This window comes from Periplaneta americana, chromosome 5 (genome assembly GCF_040183065.1).
Source record: "Periplaneta americana isolate PAMFEO1 chromosome 5, P.americana_PAMFEO1_priV1, whole genome shotgun sequence".
In the NCBI taxonomy this organism is placed as follows: domain Eukaryota; kingdom Metazoa; phylum Arthropoda; class Insecta; order Blattodea; family Blattidae; genus Periplaneta; species Periplaneta americana.
Genome location: NC_091121.1, coordinates 118006228 through 118030713, shown reverse-complemented (window position 1 = coordinate 118030713; position 24486 = coordinate 118006228). Strand labels below are relative to the sequence as shown.

General features: G+C 33.4%; 1 protein-coding gene across 3 annotated transcripts in view; it reads left to right on the top strand.

Moving 5' to 3' along the window:
• LOC138700100 (vascular endothelial growth factor receptor 1-like) overlaps positions 1-24486 on the top strand; it is a 343737-nt gene that overhangs the window by 306173 nt on the left and 13078 nt on the right. For all 3 annotated transcript variants that reach the window (XM_069826422.1, XM_069826423.1, XM_069826421.1), the window contains exons 20-24: positions 8292-8455; positions 9227-9349; positions 13471-13600; positions 20276-20357; positions 24275-24380. In XM_069826422.1, the coding sequence (XP_069682523.1) occupies positions 8292-8455; positions 9227-9349; positions 13471-13600; positions 20276-20357; positions 24275-24380 (605 nt within the window). The remainder of the gene's footprint in view (positions 1-8291; positions 8456-9226; positions 9350-13470; positions 13601-20275; positions 20358-24274; positions 24381-24486) is intronic.

Here is a 24486-nt window from a genome sequence, read left to right as displayed (position 1 = left end):
ATGGGTGAATCCAGAAATGCATATAGAGTGTTAGTAGGGAGGCTAGAGGGAAAAAGACCTTTGGGGAGGCCGAAACGTAGATGGGAGGATAATATTAAAATGGATTTGAGGGAGATGGGATATGATGATAGGGAGTGGATTAATCTTGCACAGGATAGGGACCGATGGCGGGCTTATGTGAGGGCAGCAATGAACCTTCAAGTTCCTTAAAAGCCATTTGTAAGTAAGTAAGTATTAAATGTTATTATTGTCGCTATTTTTATAGCACAGTGCTCTACAAATATATCGCTGATTTCTTTTAATAAATGCTACATGTTTATTCTTGCTTTGAGAATAAGAACGTCATCGCACAGCTTTTCATAGATGAATTATTGGTAACCACTCGTTGTTGTAGCAGACGTATTCCTTTGTGTGTGTTTGGGCTTGTTCGAACGTCATATCAAGATATAAGTATAAACAAGTTATTTTAAAATACAACCCAATATAGCTTACAAAAACGTTTGCGACATTATCAATGACTTCATGGCCACCCATCGATTCTACAGAATTATTTATCTTTTAGTCTTCATCAAATTTATCTCGCACGAGCTGGCACTGAATGCAGGGAAAGTGACAAAATTGTGAATTATCTGTCCTCACAAGCTTTCTCTTAGACCACATACACCAAACCATTATTGACCTAAGACAGTTCCTTTGCTGATCATCAAGCACATTTTCACAACCTTCATTGAAATTCCTAACCTATCTCCTTACCATTGAATCACTTATGGCATATTCTCCATACCTTTGCAAAGTTGATTATGAATGTCTGCCAGTTTCACATTCCTTGCATTCAAGAAACAGATAATAGACCACAATTCACACATATCTTGAACATTTCAAACACACACAACAATAGTTCAACACATTCTGATTTTTAGCAAATGGTGTCTATGGCTTGGCAACAGATAAAGGAATTTAGCACACATTTACAAAATCGTGGCTGCAGCACTGCTGCAACAATATTTGCAACTGAAACTTATACGTTTTGTATATAATCTGCTGATTTTTAGTTTCCTTTTTGTGACCGCTGCATCTTGTACTTGTTTTCTTCTTGCCCTTTCTCTCTTCATCGCATGGTTACAATTACAACTGTGATTATTATGATCATACTTACCAGTATCCTTTTTTGTCTGGATATGGAATGTTTGACTATAGTTATAAGGGTGCAATACCTCCTTTGCTTATCATAAAAGTTTATAAATTTTCATGAACGTTTTCGATACTGATGTATCATCATCAGATGTGTAGTGTTAGATTGATGAAAAATGATGAAAACCTTGCCTATTAGATCTTAATGTGATATTTTCATGTCATGTTGGTACGGTTGCTTGTACTTAAGTTGATCTATGATGTACATGCTGTTATGTTAAGTCACTGGAGTCATGTGATATGATCTAAAATATATGAAATTAAAATAATAATACACTGTTTAGGAATTGTAATCACTATAGGCGTGGTGATAAAATATGAACACTGTAAAACGCTTTAAAAGTTTAAAAATCACTTTGATCGTATGTTAGCGGCGTTTGTCGGTACAAAGTTCGTTGATAGGGCAGTTTTTGTTGATCTTGATGCTTGACGTCGGTCTAAGGCGCAGTGTCGTTTTTCGCTAACACGTCTATATTTGTTAAACTGTATGTTGATAAAACACTTCATCCGATTGTGGTTGATAAAATTGATGTAAATCATAGATGTATTACTAGTACAATGTGGAGGTTGTCAGGTCCATAAATTTAGTACAGCCTGGCGTGTCTGTAACAATGTGAATAAATATTAATAAATTAATTTGGAAGTTTAGCTGGTATTGTATTAATTTTGGTTTAAACCGTTGGGTTGATAACTATTACGAAAGAAAATTGACTTACGGTTTGACATGTGTTGGTCTGCTCGTGCTTGATGCTGGGCTGATACTGAAGTTATGAGCTCGCTCACAGTTTTTAAGTTACGTTATCTAATACTGGGAGTGGAGGGGGGATTGGTGGGACCTGTGTGTGTGTTTGTTTTGGCGGGAATAATTTGAATAAATTGAAGAGTGGATTGTTTGTGTTAGCTATTTGTTCATTTAGAAGGGGTTTTCCTGAGTTGTATTCTTTTATGATGTGGAATTGTTCAGCCATTTCTATTGTGGGATCATTTGTGATTTTTAGTATTTTCAAAGTTTCATTGATGTTTGCTAGTTCATGATTTTCATCTATGAGATGCTGTGCGAATTTGGATCTGTTTCTATTATAAATGAAATCAGAGGTATGTTCACGAAATCTTATTTTAAAATTGCGCCGAGTCTGTCCTATGTAAGTTTTGGTACAGTTTTTGCAACTTAACTGGTATATGCCGCTGTTTAGGAGGGGTTCATTATTGTTGGTATTATTGGGAATTATGTTGTTTAGTTTATTGTTAGTACGGGGGGCTATATTGATGTTTTGTTTTTTAAAAAAGTTACTGAGTTTATTTGAAATCTTGCCGTAGTATGTTAGACTATGCCATTGTTTTTTGTTTTGTGTTTTCTCGGGTTGTAGTGTTGTAAAATCTTTTTTATGTAATTTTGTTTTCCTCTTTTGTATTAAGTTGTTGATTAGTTGTTTTTCATATCCATTTTCAGAGGCTATCTGCTTTATGTAATTGAGTTCTTTATTGTAATTGTCTTTATTTAGCGGAGTTGTGAGTAATCTGTCAATAAGGAAACGGAATTTACTAATTTTGTGTGTGGTGGGATGTATGGAATGTTTGTTTATAGAATGTGTAGTTGTTGTTTGCTTCCTGTATATGTTGAATGTGATTGTTGGGGGTGCTATTGTTATATTTAGATCTAGGAAGTTAAGACTGTTGTTATTACTTTGTTCTAATGTAAATTTTATGTTCTGGTGCCATTTATTAAATTCATCTAGTATTTGACTTTTTATGTTTTGGTTGTTTTCGTATATTATTATTGTGTCATCAACGTATCTTGCGTAGATGCTGAAGTTGAACTTATTATTTAAATTATTTATATGTTTGTTTTCTAGATCTTGTAGGAATATGTTAGCTAGGTATCCAGATAAGGGGTCGCCCATGGCTAATCCTGTTGATTGAGTGTGTATTTTATTGTCAAATTTAAAGTAATTTTGCTTGAGTGATGTTTTTAGTAACTGGGTAATTTGTTGAATTAGATTGTTTTGTAATTGGGCTTCATTGAGTTTTTTGGTAATGATGTTGATGGTTTCATCTATTGGTATATTAGTGTATAAGTTTGTGACATCTAGTGAAAGTATTTTGGTATTGTTCGTAGTTTTTAGTTTTTGGAGTTTTTTTATAATTTGTTTCGTGTTGATAATGGTGTATTGGGTGTCTTGAATGATGTTATTACTTAAGAATTTGTATAAATCTTTATTAACTTTGTAGTTTGGGGCATTTCTGCAATTCACTATTGGTCTCATTGTCATTTCCTTTTTATGTGTTTTAGGAAGTGTTTTTAAGCTGGGTGCTTTGGGGTTCTTCATGATGAAATTTTGGATTTTATTTTTTGGTATAAGATCAGGTGCATTTTTTATAGCAGTTTTTATTTGTTTTTGATATGTTTCTGTGGGGTCTGATTTCATTTCCGTGATCTGGTTGCTGTTGAAGAATTCGTTGGTTTTATCTATGTATTCTGTTTTATTCATCAATACTACTGAATCATTTTTGTCTGCTTTTATGTGTAAAATGTTGTTTTCTTTTAGTTTTTGTTTTAATTGTTTTAGTTCTTTGTGTAGATTTTTGGCTGTTTTGAACTCTTTTTTGGTGGTTGGGGTTTTTGCATACTTTTCTATTATTTTAGCGGTGCTGTATTGTAGGAATTCTTTGTTTTCATGTTCGCTGTTCTGTATGATGTGTTGGGTTTCTATTGCTGTATTTTCTATTACTTTTTTAATATTGCTTGGTGGATAGTTGTGTTTGTATCCGTTATTTAGGATGTTTACTTCTTGGGTGTTTAATTTGAGGGTTGTTAAGTTTACTATCCTATTATTGAATGTGGGATTGTTGGGTTGTTGTTTTGACTGATTGGTAATTAGATTGTTGAGTTTTTTCTGTAGTGTTTCGTGTTTGCATTCCATTATTTTATTTATTTTCTCTTGACTGTGTAGATATATATTATCCCATTGGTTGCCGAAAAATTTTGCAAGTTGTAAATGTAGGTCATAGAGTTGCCTGTTCAGGTAGTCCTTCTTTATATGTAAGAATTTGATTTCGTTTTTCATACGTAATTTCTGGTATTGATTATTAGTTATTTGAGCTGGTTGTGTGTAGAATCTGTTTCTGGTGATTTTTGCGTAATTTGGGGTAACTTTGTGTGTTAGGCATTGTTGGTTAAACCAGATGTTGGCGTTGGTTTTCAATATTTTCGTTTTAGTATTGGTTTATGCGTTTATGATTTTTGCTTGGCTAGCGTTTATCAGTTTCATGTTGAGATTTGCCGATAAGCTATTAATGTTTGACTATAGTTATAAGGGTGCAATACTGCCTTTGCTTATCATAAAAGTTTATAAATTTTCATGAACGTTTTCGATACTGATGTATCATCATCAGATGTGTAGTGTTAGATTGATGAAAAATGATGAAAACCTTGCCTATTAGATCTTAATGTGATATTTTCAGGTCATGTTGGTATGGTTGCTTGTACTTAAGTTGATCTATGATGTACATGCTGTTACGTTAAGTCACTGGAGTCATGTGATATGATCTAAAATATATGAAATTAAAATAATAATACACTGTTTAGGAATTGTAATCACTATAGGCGTGGTGATAAAATATGAACACTGTAAAACGCTTTAAAAGTTTAAAAATCACTTTGATCATATGTTAGCGGCATTTGTCGGTACAAAGTTCGTTGATAGGGCAGTTTTTGTTGATCTTGATGCTTGACGTCGGTCTAAGGCGCAGTGTCGTTTTTCACTAACGCTAGCCAAGAAAAATCATAAACGCATACACCAATACTAAAACGAAAATATTGAAAACCAACGCCAACATCTGGTTTAACCAACAATGCCTAACATACAAAGTTACCCCAAATTACGCAAAAATCACCAGAAACAGATTCTACACACAACCAGCTCAAATAACTAATAATCAATACCAGAAATTACGTATGAAAAACGAAATCAAATTCTTACATATAAAGAAGGATTACCTGAACAGGCAACTCTATGACCTACATTTACAACTTGCAAAATTTTTCGGCAACCAATGGGATAATATATATCTACACAGTCAAGAGAAAATAGATAAAATAATGGAATGCAAACACGAAACACTACAGAAAAAACTCAACAATCTAATTACCAATCAGTCAAAACAACAACCCAACAATCCCACATTCAATAATAGGATAGTAAACTTAACAACCCTCAAATTAAACACCCAAGAAGTAAACATCCTAAATAACGGATACAAACACAACTATCCACCAAGCAATATTAAAAAAGTAATAGAAAGTACAGCAATAGAAACCCAACACATCATACAGAACAGCGAACATGAAAACAAAGAATTCCTACAATACAGCACCGCTAAAATAATAGAAAAGTATGCAAGAAACCCAACCACCAAAAAAGAGTTCAAAACAGCCAAAAATCTACACAAAGAACTAAAACAATTAAAACAAAAACTAAAAGAAAACAACATTTTACACATAAAAGCAGACAAAAATGATTCAGTAGTATTGATGAATAAAACAGAATACATAGATAAAACCAACGAATTCTTCAACAGCAACCAGATCACGGAAATGAAATCAGACCCCACAGAAACATATCAAAAACAAATAAAAACTGCTATAAAAAATGCACCTGATCTTATACCAAAAAATAAAATCCAAAATTTCATCATGAAGAACCCCAAAGCACCCAGCTTAAAAACACTTCCTAAAACACATAAAAAAGAAATGACAATGAGACCAATAGTGAATTGCAGAAATGCCCCAAACTACAAAGTTAATAAAGATTTATACAAATTCTTAAGTAATAACATCATTCAAGACACCCAATACACCATTATCAACACGAAACAAATTATAAAAAAACTCCAAAAACTAAAAACTACGAACAATACCAAAATACTTTCACTAGATGTCACAAACTTATACACTAATATACCAATAGATGAAACCATCAACATCATTACCAAAAAACTCAATGAAGCCCAATTACAAAACAATCTAATTCAACAAATTACCCAGTTACTAAAAACATCACTCAAGCAAAATTACTTTAAATTTGACAATAAAATACACACTCAATCAACAGGATTAGCCATGGGCGACCCCTTATCTGGATACCTAGCTAACATATTCCTACAAGATCTAGAAAACAAACATATAAATAATTTAAATAATAAGTTCAACTTCAGCATCTACACAAGATACGTTGATGACACAATAATAATATACGAAAACAACCAAAACATAAAAAGTCAAATACTAGATGAATTTAATAAATGGCACCAGAACATAAAATTTACATTAGAACAAAGTAATAACAACAGTCTTAACTTCCTAGATCTAAATATAACAATAGCACCCCCAACAATCACATTCAACATATACAGGAAGCAAACAACAACTACACATTCTATAAACAAACATTCCATACATCCCACCACACACAAAATTAGTAAATTCCGTTTCCTTATTGACAGATTACTCACAACTCCGCTAAATAAAGACAATTACAATAAAGAACTCAATTACATAAAGCAGATAGCCTCTGAAAATGGATATGAAAAACAACTAATCAACAACTTAATACAAAAGAGGAAAACAAAATTACATAAAAAAGATTTTACAACACTACAACCCGAGAAAACACAAAACAAAAAACAATGGCATAGTCTAACATACTACGGCAAGATTTCAAATAAACTCAGTAACTTTTTAAAAAAAAAAAAACATCAATATAGCCCCCCGTACTAACAATAAACTAAACAACATAATTCCCAATAATACCAACAATAATGAACCCCTCCTAAACAGCGGCATATACCAGTTAAGTTGCAAAAACTGTACCAAAACTTACATAGGACAGACTCGGCGCAATTTTAAAATAAGATTTCGTGAACATACCTCTGATTTCATTTATAATAGAAACAGATCCAAATTCGCACAGCATCTCATAGATGAAAATCATGAACTAGCAAACATCAATGAAACTTTGAAAATACTAAAAATCACAAATGATCCCACAATAGAAATGGCTGAACAATTCCACATCATAAAAGAATACAACTCAGGAAAACCCCTTCTAAATGAACAAATAGCTAACACAAACAATCCACTCTTCAATTTATTCAAATTATTCCCGCCAAAACAAACACACACACAGGTCCCACCAATCCCCCCTCCACTCCCAGTATTAGATAACGTAACTTAAAAACTGTGAGCGAGCTCATAACTTCAGTATCAGCCCAGCATCAAGCACGAGCAGACCAACACATGTCAAACCGTAAGTCAATTTTCTTTCGTAATAGTTATCAACCCAACGGTTTAAACCAAAATTAATACAATACCAGCTAAACTTCCAAATTAATTTATTAATATTTATTCACATTGTTACAGACACGCCAGGCTGTACAAAATTTATGGACCTGACAACCTCCACATTGTACTAGTAATACATCTATGATTTACATCAATTTTATCAACCACAATCGGATGAAGCGTTTTATCAACATACAGTTTAACAAATATAGACGTGTTAGCGAAAAACGACACTGCGCCTTAGACCGACGTCAAGCATCAAGATCAACAAAAACTGCCCTATCAACGAACTTTGTACCGACAAACGCCGCTAACATACGATCAAAGTGATTTTTAAAATTTTAAAGCGTTTTACAGTGTTCGTATTTTATCGTATAGTGATTACAATTCCTAAACAGTGTATTATTATTTTAATTTCATATATTTTAGATCATATCACATGACTCCAGTGACTTAACGTAACAGCATGTACATCATAGATCAACTTAAGTACAAGCAACCATACCAACATGACCTGAAAATATCACATTAAGATCTAATAGGCAAGGTTTTCATCATTTTTCATCAATCTAACACTACACATCTGATGATGATACATCAGTATCGAAAACGTTCATGAAAATTTATAAACTTTTATGATAAGCAAAGGCGGTATTGCACCCTTATAACTATAGTCAAACATTAATAGCTTATCGGCAAATCTCAACATGAAATTGAAATGGATATGGAATGTTGCAACTAGTATCTGATTTTGTTTAAGGTGAACATGATGAGTTCATGTTGAGCAACAACAGCATTCAGCCAGATTGGAGGTCCAACTACAAGGGCGACTACAAGGGCATGACGCGGCCTGTCTGCACACGAGATCTGCTGTGCTGGGCCTTCCAGGTGGCACGAGGCATGGAATATCTTGCTTCCAGAAAGGTCAGTTCAGTTCAGCATATGGTCACAATGTAGGATAACTTTTATTTAGCCTACTTTTGTTCATTTTATTTGCATAAGTTGGAATTATGTGTTTCATTATTGCTTTCCTTTTCTTAAGCATCTGTATTTCTGAACATAAGTACCAGTACTTATTCTCCGTCTCTCTCTCTCTCTCTCTCTCTCTCTCTCTGTCAAATAAATTGTTATTCAAGTTGTGTAACAAAGACCGATTGCTCATTAGATTTTGTGTTCTGGCGTGGAGGACATCTGGAGTTGGCATAGGCTCATATTTTGTTGAGGTTTTGTTTTTTAATTATATTCTGTTAGTAATATGAAAGCTGTCGGTGTGAGTTTTCCATTAGATTAAGAATGATTTTGAAATTACTCATAATAATAATAATAATAATAATAATATTCTGCTTCTTTCCTCCTACATTTTTATTAGTGCATTTATGTATTAGTTTTTAATAATTGATTCTATTAAAAATGTCTATTTACTCTTATCTTTGATGTACATAGTTCAATGCTTTGCAGGCAAATGATTTCTTGTTGATTACATAGCAGGTTTGTGCAACTTCTGTCTTAATTGTTATGTTTTGCTAAATTTACAACTTTGTAATCTACAGTTAAACCATGAACAACATTATAGTCAAAGTATCTTTTTTAATTGTCAGTAGCCACATATTGTATTGTACGTCATTATACTTATTAATTATTGGGATATATTTAATTGCCAAGTATGGAATTAATGCTGTATCTTTTCGAATATAGGTCATGCATGGAGATCTAGCAGCCAGGAACATTCTCCTCGCAGATGACAATATCGTCAAAATCTGTGACTTTGGCTTAGCAAAAAGCATGTACAAGTCTACAAACTATCGTAAGAAGGGAAATGTAAGTGATATGTGTAATACATTACAACATATATTCTAGATTATGTGCAGAGACTAGATATACACTAAAAAATAACTTAATATTATTTGTTATTGCAAGGAGAAGAAGTTTCATACATAATGACACAGGCAGACCCAGTGATACAAGTTTCTCTACAGTGGTCTTTCGAAGTCGGAACAAAGCTTTTGTGACTGTAATAAATTGTATTACTGTGGCAATAGATTGAAAAGAGAGTGCCATATATGCTCCCAAAGGCTTCATATCATGACGAGTACTAGAACTGACGATTGTTTCTTATTGCTACTGGAACCTAATTTCCCATTTTGTTTAGATGCAGAAGTTTGAATAGTAAATAAACGTGCAACTGCATTAGGTTAGTTTTGTCTTACTGTATTCATCGCCATCGCATAATGGTCGCACCCTTATTTATAGACAAACTGATCAGTAGACATCGGATTTGTATGCAAATGCATGTTTAGTTTGTTTTTACTTGTGTTATGGAATTAACTTTTGCAGTATGTTTCATGTTTGTCCGTTTTTTGTATGTGAAGTTTTATAGTGCATATAATTGCATATTTCCTATGTTGCTGCATATTTCATCATTTTCCCATACATCGAGCATATAATACATGCGTTTTTTAATTTTCAATTTTAAAATTAATATTTAAACACATTAGTGACATGATAATAAAGTCCTTACAATGGAGGCACCCATGAGGAGCTTCTCTGAGTGCTACTAACAAAATCACGTGATGTTACTGGGGAATAACTTTCCTATTTACAGTTGAAAGCAGGAGTGTTTGAGAGCCCATCCAGAGTTAATGCTTACAAAGAAAAATTTACAGACCTCTCATTACTCCCAGAATCAATATTTATCCGCTGTGGTACGTGGATTGAAGCTACTCCCTCTATTCGGATAATTTCAGTGCAGTTAAAGAATTTGTTCGTGCGCTAAATGCAACTGAAGCTTTGTCAATTCAGCAGTCACAGAATATTGTAATAGTGAATATTAGCAAAGGAACTTGGCTGTAATCCGGGCATATTTCAAAGTTATAGCTGACTCCACAAAAAAATTCGAAAAATGTGGTTTGTGTTTACATGAATCTTTATCAATCCTCAAAGAAGTTTAGAGTAAACTTCAGAGTGCTTAAAAATGCAGAAAAATTAAGTGGTAAATTGTGTGCTGTTTTATGGAGAAATCCTGACATTAAAGTTTTATGTTCTGTGGATGAATATCTTTAAGGCGAAAACGTTATGCTTCCAGAAGAAAATTCCCCAGAGCTAGTAAGTGCTTTCAGACTTTTCTCAATAACATCTGTAGACGTGGAAGGTCCTTCTCAGCATACAAACTTCTGTTAAGTGATTAACGTCATAAACGTACTCGTGAGCATTTGGAGAAAATAATCATTGTGTACTGCAAATCAAATTACAACGACCAGAATGATGTGTGAGGAAGAATGTACATTGTAAGTACCAAAATGCATAAACCTAAAATTAAAATTTTTAGTGCATATTTAGTGCATACTTTTGAAATGATATAGCATATTTTAAAGATTTTGATAGCATAAATACATGCTAGATATTTTTAGTGCATATAAATCCGATGTCTTCTGATCAGGAAACTCGAATTCACTGACATTACAAGTTCATTGACTCTAAAGAGGAAATGGAGATTTCACTTCTCCTTGTGAATCCCGGAATGTTGGTGAAATGGATGACTTTCCTGGAAAACATCTTTATTGTCTCGTTATAATATCTGGAAAGCCCAGTTCAGTGGAAGTTATAAAAATATTAATGGAGGAAGAGGGGAGGAGAAATCGTTCAAAATATGATAACAATACGAAGATTTTTATAAATTACGAAAATTTCACCAAAACATTATGAAATATGAAAGTTTTTGGACGTTACTTGTATTCTATACATCTTTAATTAATCCTTCTTCCCGTGCTTGCAGGAATAGTTTAGAATGTGAAATTTCGTATTTTGCCTTTTCTAATAATAATGTTAAAGATTTGTTGAATTCCAACTTCAGATTTTCAGTTTATATTTGACACATATGGGCTTACATCACATGTATTTTTTCATAACCTTAAGTTTGTAGGTTTCAAATTTTTAACCTTACATCTTGAAAATTTAAAAATTTATTTGAAAATCAAAAGGTGTCTGTAATAATTAAAGGCCCTTCTTTTTCGTGAAAATAAGCCAAAGATGAGCTCTTTGTCTTAAATAGAACCCAAGATGTACTAAAATGTATATGTAAATTATTTTATTGTAAATGTTGTTTTGTTTCACGTGTAACATCTATAAATTCAACCTACACAAATATAAGAAATGATTTTGGGAAACGAAAATTCTTCTTTGTTTGCCATGGAAATGCTTACGTTATATATAAGAAAATGAGAAATGAATGGGACCATTCCTATACACAAGAGAACCCCGAATATACAATACATAAGCTACTTGAAAGAATTTATTATATAATCCATGGAAGGGTTGCAGTATATTAAAAAAAAATAATGTTATTCAGTTGTTTTTTCACATTGAGGAGGAGGAGAAGGCTTTGACTTTTGTGTTATGTATTACAAAAACAAAAATGTTTATTGCTTACAGTACTTGTAGCTAATAACCCATTGGCTTAGGCACTTGCTTTGTCAGTTTATTTTGCTTTCTCTTACGTTTTTTTTTTCAGACCAAAGCCCGTCATTGCCAAAGTAATTAGGCCTAATTGTTTTGATTCTACTTCTGCCTGTAAATCTTGATGAAATTGTCAAGCCTCATCTTTGGTTCACTCATTTAAACAAAATGAAGCACATCTTGATCAAGCTCTTAAAATAATGATCAGACTTATGGATTTCTACTAACGTATGAAGCATTGATAAATACTTATCGGTAGTAACCCAAAGTGTTTGTAAATCTTGAATGTGTGACTAGCTATCATAAAAAGTGGACATTGATGTTCTCTTATTAGAAGTTGACACATTGTTGAAAATTAATCTCAACTGTTTCCTTACAAATCTACATTTAAAATCGTGATTGAAGACTCAATTTTTGTTAGTAAAATACTTTCAAACATTTTCCTGACACTGGAACCTTTGTAATGGCCTCGATAAGGTACTGAAACTTACCTTTAGGGATAATATCGGAACCTTTATCTGTTTACTTGGATTGACAGTGGAACTGGAACCATTCTTTTATATTGCCATCAAATCTTTTTAATTGTAACTGAGGTAACTTGAATTTTCTCTTCTTATTTGTGGAAGCATTTCCACTGACGTCGTGAACATTTTTAGTGCTAATATATAATAATATGTTTATATTTAACACTAGCCTCCATTTCAAGGAACCCGTCATCTGTTTTTGTTCTTGGATCTACTTCCGCCCTCTTTAATATCAACATCATAATGACGATTCATTGTCTTGGTGAAAGTATATCAAATGAATTTTCTCAATTTCACAACCAGTTCCGTGTTCATTTACGAAGTCCGTATGTATAACATAATGTGTAAGGTCCTGTCACAGTTGCCACTGTTCTATTTTGGGTTATGCACACCAACATTCACCAAGTTCATCCCCATCTAAAGAAATGAAGCAAGTCTTTTTCAAGAAGAATTGAAAAATCACGATACTTATTACAGCATCATATCCTACATAAAACACTATTTTCGTAACAAGTTTGGAACCTATGTTGCAAAGGAAACTATTTGAAGTAAGGTTCATAATTGAAATTTTAATAGTGTCTCAGAATCATATGTCTTCTATAAAAATAGATGCACCTATATTACATCTAATCAAGGCAGAATTTACAGATTATTGTCGAGTTGTTATTCAGAAACATAAAAATTGCCGCACATTAAGAAGAGTGTAAGTTTATTACCAACAGTCACTGTAGTGTAAATTAAATGGTTTTTAAATAACGAATATTCATAATTTCTCTTCAAATCGTCCCCTTTTAGCTCGCATTATCTGGTAACTTAATTTTTAATTCAGTGCCCTAGGTTACATTTCTATTACCATGTGATACCTATATTAAGAAAATCTCATTTAAAACCCAATATGTATTGAATAATGTCTTGGTTGTAATGTTTACCAAACACATAATTGTATTTTCAAATATTTTTCAGGGTCCACTTCCAGTGAAGTGGATGGCAATAGAGTCCATCAGAGATCGCATCTTTTCCACTCAGTCTGATGTATGGTCGTTCGGCATTGTACTATGGGAATTCTTCTCTTTGGCCAGAACTCCTTACCCAGGTAATCTTATCATATTTTCAGGAGAGGAGGGAATATTGTCTCATTTTTAAAATAATTGATGCATTAACTGGTTGCATCATACTGTTATGAAAGTCATTGGACTCAGTAATTTCTAAGTTGATTGATAATACTGATGCATTATTTCATTTCATTTACTGTATTCCATAGATCTTACACTAGCAATATAGCTTTAAGATATGGAACAAGTCAGAAAGTTTACAAGATTACAGTGTTTACAATTTTATAATTTTTTGGCGAGATGTAGTGAGATGAGGTGAAGCGTGAGGTGAGGCCGAGGATTCGCCAACAGATTACCTGGCATTTGTCTTATGGTTGGGGAAAACCTAGGAAAAAATCCAACCAGGTAATCAGTCCAAACGAGGATGAAGTGAGATGAGGCTGAGGAAATTATAGATCGAAGTTTGTAAATGGTTGTCCCATGTTGATTTAGCAGACAACCATGATGTGTTAGTAGTGTTTTCAATCTAGACATATTGATAGAGAAATATATTCTTGTGAAATAGTTAAACTGTTTTTTACTTTTATTTTTTTAAAGCCAAAGGAAAAAAGTACATATTAATCCACATTACTTCAATTCATGAATATGCTGTACTAACATAGATTCGTACCATTTTAGGTTATTAAAAAGCATTCGAAGTTAGTATTCTCCTGCATGCCTATATTGTTCTGTGTACAGAATGAAATATTTACTGCCCATTTACTCCTCAAGATGATTCAACAATAATCATTAACAGAGCGTACTTAACATTACACATGCATTGGGCCTCTGGTTTTACATCACTTCCAAAGGAAGCCAACTAGGAGTGTTAATTACTCTCTTAACAATACACATCCTTCAAATGAGTTTTAGCTTGTGTACTTCGAATCTAATAAAGTATCCACCAGTTTATTTCAGGAATAAATTTTTAGTTTCCATATTATAATTGTACATGACAGCATTATTTGTTTAATTGCTAGTAGAGTTGAACGACGAGCGAGAAAGCAAGACTAACAGCACCCCCATAGCCGAAAACCCACACAACAATATTGCCTACGCCATTGATGCAAAGACTGCTTGTGAGTTAATCAAGTGTATGTTCAAGAGTGGTCAATTCTCGAACGTCAAGCAGCCTTCAATCATCACAGTTGTTTATACTCGCAAACCAGACTGAACTTTTATCTGTTTTGGCAACTGTTATATACGGTCAACTCTGGACATAGTGAACTCGATTATAGTGAACATTCGGCTATAGTGAACCTAAATAGTTGGTCCCGACCCACATATATTAAAAAGTACATTAATATTTCCGTTTATAGTGAACCCTCACTTCGGTTATAGTGAACCTTAAAAATTGAAGTTACAAGAGTTGTATCCTGACAGATTCTTATTTGAAGTTAGATCTTGTTGTATAAAATTGAAAGAATGTGTTAAGAACAACATTCTAAGTTTCTTACTCCTTTTGTCAAAGGACAAAGGTAGGATTAGTGATTTCTAGACAGTGAGCTGTATGTGACATCCGTGCCTCACTCCACTGTCGAAGGGTTGCCATTCTGTTCTCAGACACACCACTCTACTGTTATTTCTAATCCTCCACTGTGAAAGGGTTGCCTTTTGTTCTCAGAAACATTTCCATTATGACGGATAGCATCGAAACAACAGAAAATGAAGTTGCCTTCTTTTATTAAAAGGGGACGGACACTATGTCCAGAGCATAAATGATTGTAAAATTCGGATGGCTTTCAAACACCATCAACCCCCTCCCAGTTTCCATTAAGTGACCTGGGAAATTCCAAGGCTGAATACGCAGTCACACCATAACAGTGTTTGTCATTTCTACCTGATCAGTCTGTTTCTAGTGTTCGAACAGAGAATGTACTATATAAAAATGTCGAAGCATAAAGTGTTTTATATGGAAGATAAGGCGAATATTATAAGTGACATTGAACGTGGTCTTTCACAAGCGGATGTGGGTCGACAGCATAGTTTAAGGAAATCAGCTGTGAGTGACAGTATAATCCATTCCAAAAGAATTAAATATTTTAATTACTGTATAGTATTTTATTTTCTTGTTCACAATTTCATTCATTCCTTTCATTTAAGGTTAGAGGAGAGACACTTCGGGTTTAGTGAACCTCGGATATAGTGAACAAAACATGCAAGTCTATAGAGGTTCACTATATCCGGAGTTGACTATATATAAACAATCAAATAGTCTATTTGAAACATCATTTCAACCTTTCAGTGTATAATAATCCGTTTCCCAATCTTTATTTAATTACTACGCCCTTATTAAAAGGCTAGGAAATTTTTTTCGTATGTTTGAGATCAAGTGTACAATCTCAAGTAAAAAAATGTTAACGCTTTATTTAATGTTATGTTTTATGTTTCTTAGAAATGAAAATTTATTTGAGAATTTTTTTTTAAATTTATATAACCATAGGTACTATCTGATAATAGAACCAGAACATTTTGATAATATGATACTGTTTTGTTTTGTCTTTTTGTATCAATTAAACATCTCTAATGTTATTTATTTCAATTATGACTATTATTCAAAATTACGAAATCATTCCACGTCGACCAAATGTTATTTTGAGAAGATGAACAAGACTCGGAAGTGCACAGGAGTTACGAGACAAAACTCGAAAGACAAGTGCAACAAACACAACGAGCAAGAGTGGCAGTTAGTTAATTGCTAGGATTATTCAATAAATAAAGAGATGAATCAGAATAATTGAGTATGTACAGTTGAACTTGGTCAAACAATCACACTTACTGTGACACTTTAGCTACAGCAACAGTCATTAAGAAGTACAATTTTTGTCTGTATTAAACTCTCTCTCTCTCTCTCTCTCTGTGTGTGTGCGTGCGCGCGCGCTTTTTTTTTTGCCTACCACTTCACTTAATGTGATTCGGGTTCCACATACTCTGGATAGATGGCAGGACTGTGGCCCATTTTCAAGTTGCACACCACTTCGGTGAGCCACGCTATGCATGATGTGTATCTGTGAAGAGTTATGTCGTGTACTAGGTGAGTGTATGCGTAAGTGTATTGTAGGGAATGGTGGATGATGATAGTGAAGGTGAGGAAGGGAGAAGGGGAAACCCAGTGCTGACACGTAGCCTATTCCTGTCGAATAGCACCAAGGGGGCCACCAGCCTTAACGTCTCCAGCCGACGGACGAATCACTATCAACAGTGACAGATGCCTTCTCGTCATATGCACTGCGGAGAGATTTGAGATTTAACCCAGGCATATTGGTGCACAATCTAGTGATTAGAAGTTGTGCACCGCCATCTCTCCTAGTTCCAAGGTAGAAATTTTACATGAAAATTTCTGACCCCGCTTGGAATTGGAACCTGGGCCAGCTAGTCTGGAGGCAGATGCGCTACCACAGAGCTAACTCGGCGGACTATTAAACATTGTGAAATTATTTATTATTTTTATAACGACAAATTTGAGTGACAACTTATTTATAGCTACTTTTAGCAATAGTGTAATCCAAACATTAAGTTCAGGAAAAAAAAAAAAAAAAAAGGTTGATGTGTGCTGGGAATTTGGTTTGGTTAAAGAAGAATTAAAAATGATTTACAGATGTAATATTTTACAAAACAGAAACAGAAAAATTATGGATATCTTCAACCCACATTCTTAATTACCGGTACTGTATGTATTTTAATTACTGTACATCATTCTACAATCCAGTATCAGTACTGTATTTTTATTTTTTTTTTAAATACCGTAATAAGACAAGAACTGTGTAAGTAAGCTTATTTAAACAATTTGTAGTATGCCTACTGTAGGTCATATATAAAATTAAAAAATTTAATTTAATTATAGTACTGTACCTATTGTACAAAATATGTAATATTGTGAATGTCTCTCTCTCCTTTGAATTTTATTTAGGCCTTCTCATTTATTGCGACGTCATTTCTTTAGCTCCTTCGATGATGCTATAACCAAATTGAACTGTATTTAGAAGTCTGTAAGTTTTGTCACTTCTACTAGAAGCATGCATTTATCCTATCACTCTGCAAGCTGTTAATTCTTGCATGGAAGAAACCTTTATCCTGATGTCGTAGTCAGTCTTGCACTTTTGTCTTCTCTTCGTTATTATTATCATTAAATTTGACTCCTCTGAGGGCATCTTTCATGGCACCAACCATATGATAATCCAGTGTTGCGAGAGCTAGGCTACAAGTGGGATGTGGCAAAATTTCTTGGCCCAAATGTCCACATCTGTGTTAATGGGCACAGTAAGGGTGAGTGTTATCCTAAAGAAGAAGGAGGAGGAGGAGGAGGAGGAGGAGAAGGAGAAGGGAAAGAGAAGCAGAAGAAGAAGAAGAAGAAGCTTTCTTTGTATTCCATAATCTCTTTGTAGTAACACTGGCTTCTTTTTGTTTCTCAGCAAGTTGGTATAATATTGGTGCTCACTATTCACAGTACGACACTCTTCCAGAAAGTGACAGTAAAATATCCCTTTAATATCCCAAGACAGAATCGTCATAGTTTTGTATGCATGTGGTTGAAATTTGAATTTTTTCTTAACATGTAAAGATGGATGCCTCCACTCCATGCTCTGCCCCTTGGATTGTGGCTCGAAATGATTTATCCACGTTTCATCATACATTATATTTCCTCCCGCCAAATAACATTTTTTTCAAATCACGTTTATCCTGACCCTTCTTTCTTTCTTCCTAAACTGTGAACTTTTTCGGGATCCATCTTACACAAGTGTTATGATGTATTACTTCAGACGGTTATGAACAATTGAATGCATAAAATTTCAATTTCAGTGTTTTCCCGAAACTTCATACATTCTTGAATAAATTTCTGCACGTTTTATACTTTCTGTTGCAAAACTGTATCACTGATGTTGTTCAGTCAATGTGCATGCTTCAATTGGGCACATTATCTTTTAAAATTAATTTAGAATATTTTACATGTATTATTATCTGGTAGATATGCAGTAATGACAAAGATTGCCTTTTATGTTCACAGAATATAGTACATAGGTAACAATATCATAGGCGCTAACTTTGGGGAAGGGGGAAAAGGCATCTTTGGTCCCCTCAACTTATAAAGTCAGGGGCATTGCTAACTCCCAAGAAAATGAATAAAGGAATCCCTCTACCAAGAGAGAGATTCCTCATGTTAAAAAAAAATAATTGTTTGAAAGATGAATTAGGACGTAAGCCAAGAATGATTATTTGAGATCCATAGCTGTCGCAATGAACATCTTAGTGACGCAACTCATAATGCTTCCTGCCTTTCTTTCCTCTTGCATTTGAGATTTATTAATTCTCACACATGACACAATGGCGACTCCACTTCTTAGTCTATGAACTACATTTTTTCAGTTCAAGTCAAATGTATAAACTGTTGTGATTGAACAGTAACAGTCATGAACTCATAAGTAGGTATCAAGCAGAAATAATAATACGGAATCAACAGTGTATTCGACTGTATTGTTGCGTAATATCAGTTAACAAATTATTATTATTATTATTATTATTATTATTATTATTATTATTATTATTATTATTAATGGTCAATATTTTTTCATAAACAATTAAATTTAAAAGTGACCGTTTCGAGTGATGATAGTCATCTTGCGTACTTGCTTGCTAAGTGTTAGTAATTGCGATGTGCTATTGATAATGACTAAATTCTTAATAAAGAAAACTATTAAAAATAAAACATTGAATGAGAACAGAATAATAAATTGTGGACGTGAAAATAATAGCTCTTATTCATCATTACTGCAAGGGTGAACAAAGTGGTGAAAGGTGAAAGGTAATGCATAAGAGCCATAGTTTCCAACCATCTTGGATTAAGCAATTTCCATGGGTAAGTTATTATATAAAAAATCAGTAAATGACACTTGGGAGATTAAACGTAGAATAAATATGGGAAATGTGTATTATTATTCGGTTGAGAAGCTTTTGTCATCTTGTTTGCTCTCAACAAAAGCTGAAAGAATTTATAAAACAGTTTTATTACTGGTTGTTCTGTATGGTTGTGAAACTTGGACTCTCACTTTGAGACAAGGACAGAGGCTAAGGGTGTTTGAGAATAAGGAGCTTAGGAAAATATTTGGGGCTAAGAGGGATGAAGTTACAGGAGAATGGAGAAAGTTACACAACGCAGAACTGCATGCATTGTATTCTTCACCTGACATAATTAGGAACATTAAATCCAGACGTTTGAGATGGGCAGGGCATGTAGCACGTGTGGGCGAATCCAGAAATGCATATAGAGTGTTAGTTGTGAGACCGGAGGGAAAAATACCTTTGGGGAGGCCGAGACGTAGATGGGAAGATAATATTAAAATGGATTTGAGGGAGGTGGGATATGATGATAGAGACTGGATTAATCTTGCTCAGGATAGGGACTGATGGCGGGCTTATGTGAGGGTGGCAGTGAACCTTCGGGTCCCTTAAAAGTCATTTGTAAGTAAGTAAGTTATTATATAAAAATCAGACGATGTTATGTTCTGTAAAATATGTAAAGAAATTTTTGAGAAACGGCAATGAAAATTTTTTCCAACTTTTGTGTTGGTGCGGTGCCTATGAATTCTATATATGTTATAGTCATTGGTCTCCTTAGTTATTGAATGGCTGACGTATTATTACAGTATGTACTTCATTAATCAAATTATCTTTTATTATAGGAATGGAAGCAGATGAAAAGTTATACAATAAGTTGGTGGAAGGCTATAGAATGGAACAGCCACAGTATGCTACAAAAGAACTGTAAGTCTATGTATTAAATAATGTAATACCATATTTCTTTGTCTTAAGCTTTAGTTCTGTGGTGTGCGGCAAAAAGGGCTTAAGTCATAAATTGCAAGTTTTCAGTAGAGCAAAAGCAAAGTTTGAAATGAGGACCAATATCATTATGATGGACTAGAAATCTGACACTCTACATTATCGTGGAAGAGGATACACATATGCTCTTTATACCATAACGAGTGCATTTTTTATAATCACTTGGAGATCATAACTCAAAATTATCCATTTCTGACTTACAACCTATTTACCATGCACCATAGGTTTATAGTCACTTTAACTGCAAGGTCATACCATAGGCCTGTTATTATTTGAACCTTCAAATAAATATTCATATACAGTAGTTTCTTATGAATCAATTTGAAAATACGCTTGTGTTAGCATGAAAAGCTCAAACTTTAACACAAAATCTACTAACATTTTTTATTAATTGTGTTGAAGTATGTAGGTAGTATTTTGTATATGTGCAAACATTTCTATAAGGTCTACAAATAACTTAAACTTTTTGTCCTCAATGAAGTTTAGCAGTTTTAATCATTTTCACGGTTATATTAAACGCAATTTTAGACCAGTGACTATAATTAAACACTAAACACAATTTTCTATTTAATATTTAAACTTATATGATGTAACCAGTAATAATAATGATAATGATAATGATAAAAAATATTCATGACATAGGAAGCGTAAGGCATTTCTTTCTATCATATTGTATTGAATAAATCTTTTATTCTACCAAATCAATATGCTCTGAGGCTTTATCGGTATTAGCTGCTGATCTGTGTTTTGAAAACATGTCGATTTTAAGACGGTTTTCTCCTTCCCCATTCCTCCTCCTCCTCCTCCCTCCTCCTCCTCCTCCTTCTTCTTCTTCTTCTTCTTCTTCCAGACACTGCATTTGTTTCCTAACATTTCAGCAGAATGTATTCAGATTTCCACTCTTCAATTTTTTATTCATCGAAATATAAATAATAAAATTGTGACACATCAAATTTTTTAAATTTTTATTTATTTTTTACTATTATTATTTTTTTAATTTATTTTTTTAGATTTTCAGGGAAATAAACTGCTTTTTGCACCTAAAAATGATTTATGGCATGCTATATACCTGTCAGTGTATAGCAATTTGTCATAAATCATTAGACAGATTTTATTTATATTTGGTATCAGCAAGTTAATTCAATCAGAAATAATAGACCTACAAATTAAATATACTGTAATACCTTTTACTAGAAAAATATGATCTGAAATTGCAATAACAATTCATATTTGAATATTATTTACTTACATAAAAAAAAAACAGTTCCAAATGAAATGTATATCTCAAACTTTTTCACCAGAAAAATTACATTAGTGTACACGACTTCTACTGACTGAAAATTTAATATTTTCTGATTCTGTACTCTACGGAATGTGTTAAACTGGTATTCGTTCTTTCTCATCAGACTCCAGTTTTCCAGAAATCTTTATTACCGGTATATGAAACAAAAGTTTACACTGTTCTTTGATAAGCAGTTAACAAAGAGACTACTTCACTATGTTTTTAGTGATAACACAAAAGAGGGTAGGATTTTCACGTAGAACTCTTTCTCCTCACTAGGTGTTGTGGGGGGGGGGGTATCTTGGGAATTGACTATCACATAAAAATGCAACAGTCTTGTATATTTTCCTTGTTCTCTTTGGATTCTCAGTGTTCTCCTTATGTTCCCATTGTTCTCCTTATGTTTCCCTTGATCTGCTTGTCTTCCTCTTGTTCTCCTTGCCTTCCCTTTCTTCTCCTTATGTCCCATTGTTCTCTTTGTGTCCCCCTTGCACTCCTCTTGTTCTCCTTGCATTCCTCTTTTCTCCTTTTTTTTCCCTTGTTCTCCTTGCCTTCCCGTAATCCCTGTATTCTCCTTGTTCTCCTTATATTCTCCTAGTTTCATTTCTCGCACACTCACACATAGTTCTACTTAAAGATATGCAATGTAGTAAAGTTATGCACTTGCCGAATTATTATATATATGTATGTATATGTACTAACTTATTTAGTTATTTAATTATTTATGTAGTTTTTTTGTTCAGGCACTAAATTTTGACATAAGCAACAAACAAATTGTTATACGCAATGAATAAAGCATTTAGTCTTACTTCTTTAGCAAATTGCTGTAAAAATAATATGATTAATACTAACAAAACATTCTATCAAGCTTACACCTTATATCATAATTTACCAAACATTCAACTGAAAATAGTTGGAAAAGATACCAGTCAACAACAATAATCAAAATATTTTGGCATATACCTAGACCAAAAATTAGCATCGAAACACGTAGAAAATACAGCAGAAAAAAAGCTTCTAAAAGCTGTAGAATTCTGAAAAAATTTGCTAAAAAGCAAATGGGGAGTTCAAGATCAGTGTTAAATTCAACTTACAAAGGTTAGGCTACATAAATACAGAAATTTTTATATGATTGTTGAAATTTAGTTACAGCTTCTTCAACAGTTCTGGAGAAATGTGAGAAGGTTCAAAACACAGCAAAGGAGCTGATTTTACAGGAGCAGTAAAACGCAGCCCTTATAGCAATGCAAATAATTAAAAAAACAACAACAACAATAATCCTATAAAACAGGAAATAAACGGACCCTGTTACTGTTAGAAAAATTATTAAGGATGCCCCAAGATCATTATTGATATAATTATCGACTCCAAAAGAGAAAACTGAAGACTCAAAACAGATTCTTTCAATTTACACAAGATTTTAGAGAAAAATACATTCCAAAATTAGAACCAGAAAAATTATTCGTATCTAACTCACTTCTGGAGTACGTTTCCATTGACTACAGAATAGACCTGATACAAACTATCAGAAAAATTGATTCATTGTCGAATGAAATGAAACAAGCAGCACTGGAACTGATACATACTCTCTACTCTAAATCTGATTGGCTACATATTTGTATTGACTATCGAGGAGATATCATCTTGCTTCCATCACTTTCTTTGCAATGGGTCTCCTTTCATTTTCTTCAAATTAACCAGTCATTGCCACAGCTGATTCTGTTGCTTTCTCAATGGGGATTTTCATGCCTTGTTCCTTCTTTACATCTGCCAACTTGATGAGATTGTAGATAACACAACGATCTTGCTCGTAAATTTTACTATTAGACTTTCGATCCATAGCTACCTATCCACATGTGAAAGGGAACAAGACTGTACACAGCACTCGTCAAATGGCCGTACATAACAGCTGTAGTATTAAAGTAGTTCCAAGTTCTGCCGCATCTCCATTCGTCTTTGCCCAGTATTACCTACACTGCGAACTGTTTAGTTTATGAACACACTGGAAATTATTCTACCCATTTTGATGGGCCATCCTCACTGCATTATTATTTATTCAACTGACAGAATAAATGTGGTCCAAAGAGCCATCTTAGTGATTCTCCATCTACCACAAAATCAATATTTTTGTAACACTAAATGCATAAAAATTATAGTGAGTTAATACTCGTATGTGTTATCTTCATAACTACATAAAAAAAAACCCTGTCCCTGATGGAGGATTCCAAGCAAAATTTGTCAGCTATTTCTCTCCCACACCAGATTTTGATGCAGAATAATTCCTGCAGCTGAAAAAGTCATTGATAAAATAATCACTTCTGTTCATCATCATACCCATTGTTTTAGATTATATTACTTCCAGAATAAGGTTTTCATTCATAGATTATGTGACAGTTCTAGTGGACAAAAAATGGCTGAAAGATAATTTTCCTTCTAGTATTCTTTTTCATTTGTCATTGTTCACGTGTTGCTTTGTCACAAAGTGGTTATTGAATTAAGAACTGCCTTCATCTTACAGAAATTAGGAAATTAAAGTTTTAATGTATAAATTAATTTGCAGTTACGATGTCATGATGAAATGTTGGCTAACTCGGGCCACTCAGAGGCCATCTTTTGGTGACCTGGCGGAACAGTTGGGAAATATGTTGGAGGAGAGTGTAAGAAGGGTGAGTACTTGCCATTTGCGTGTACATTTATTCTAGAAAGAAATATTAATTATATCAGAACTTATTTTGTTACCATACAATTTAAAATAAGAATGTAGACTCATAA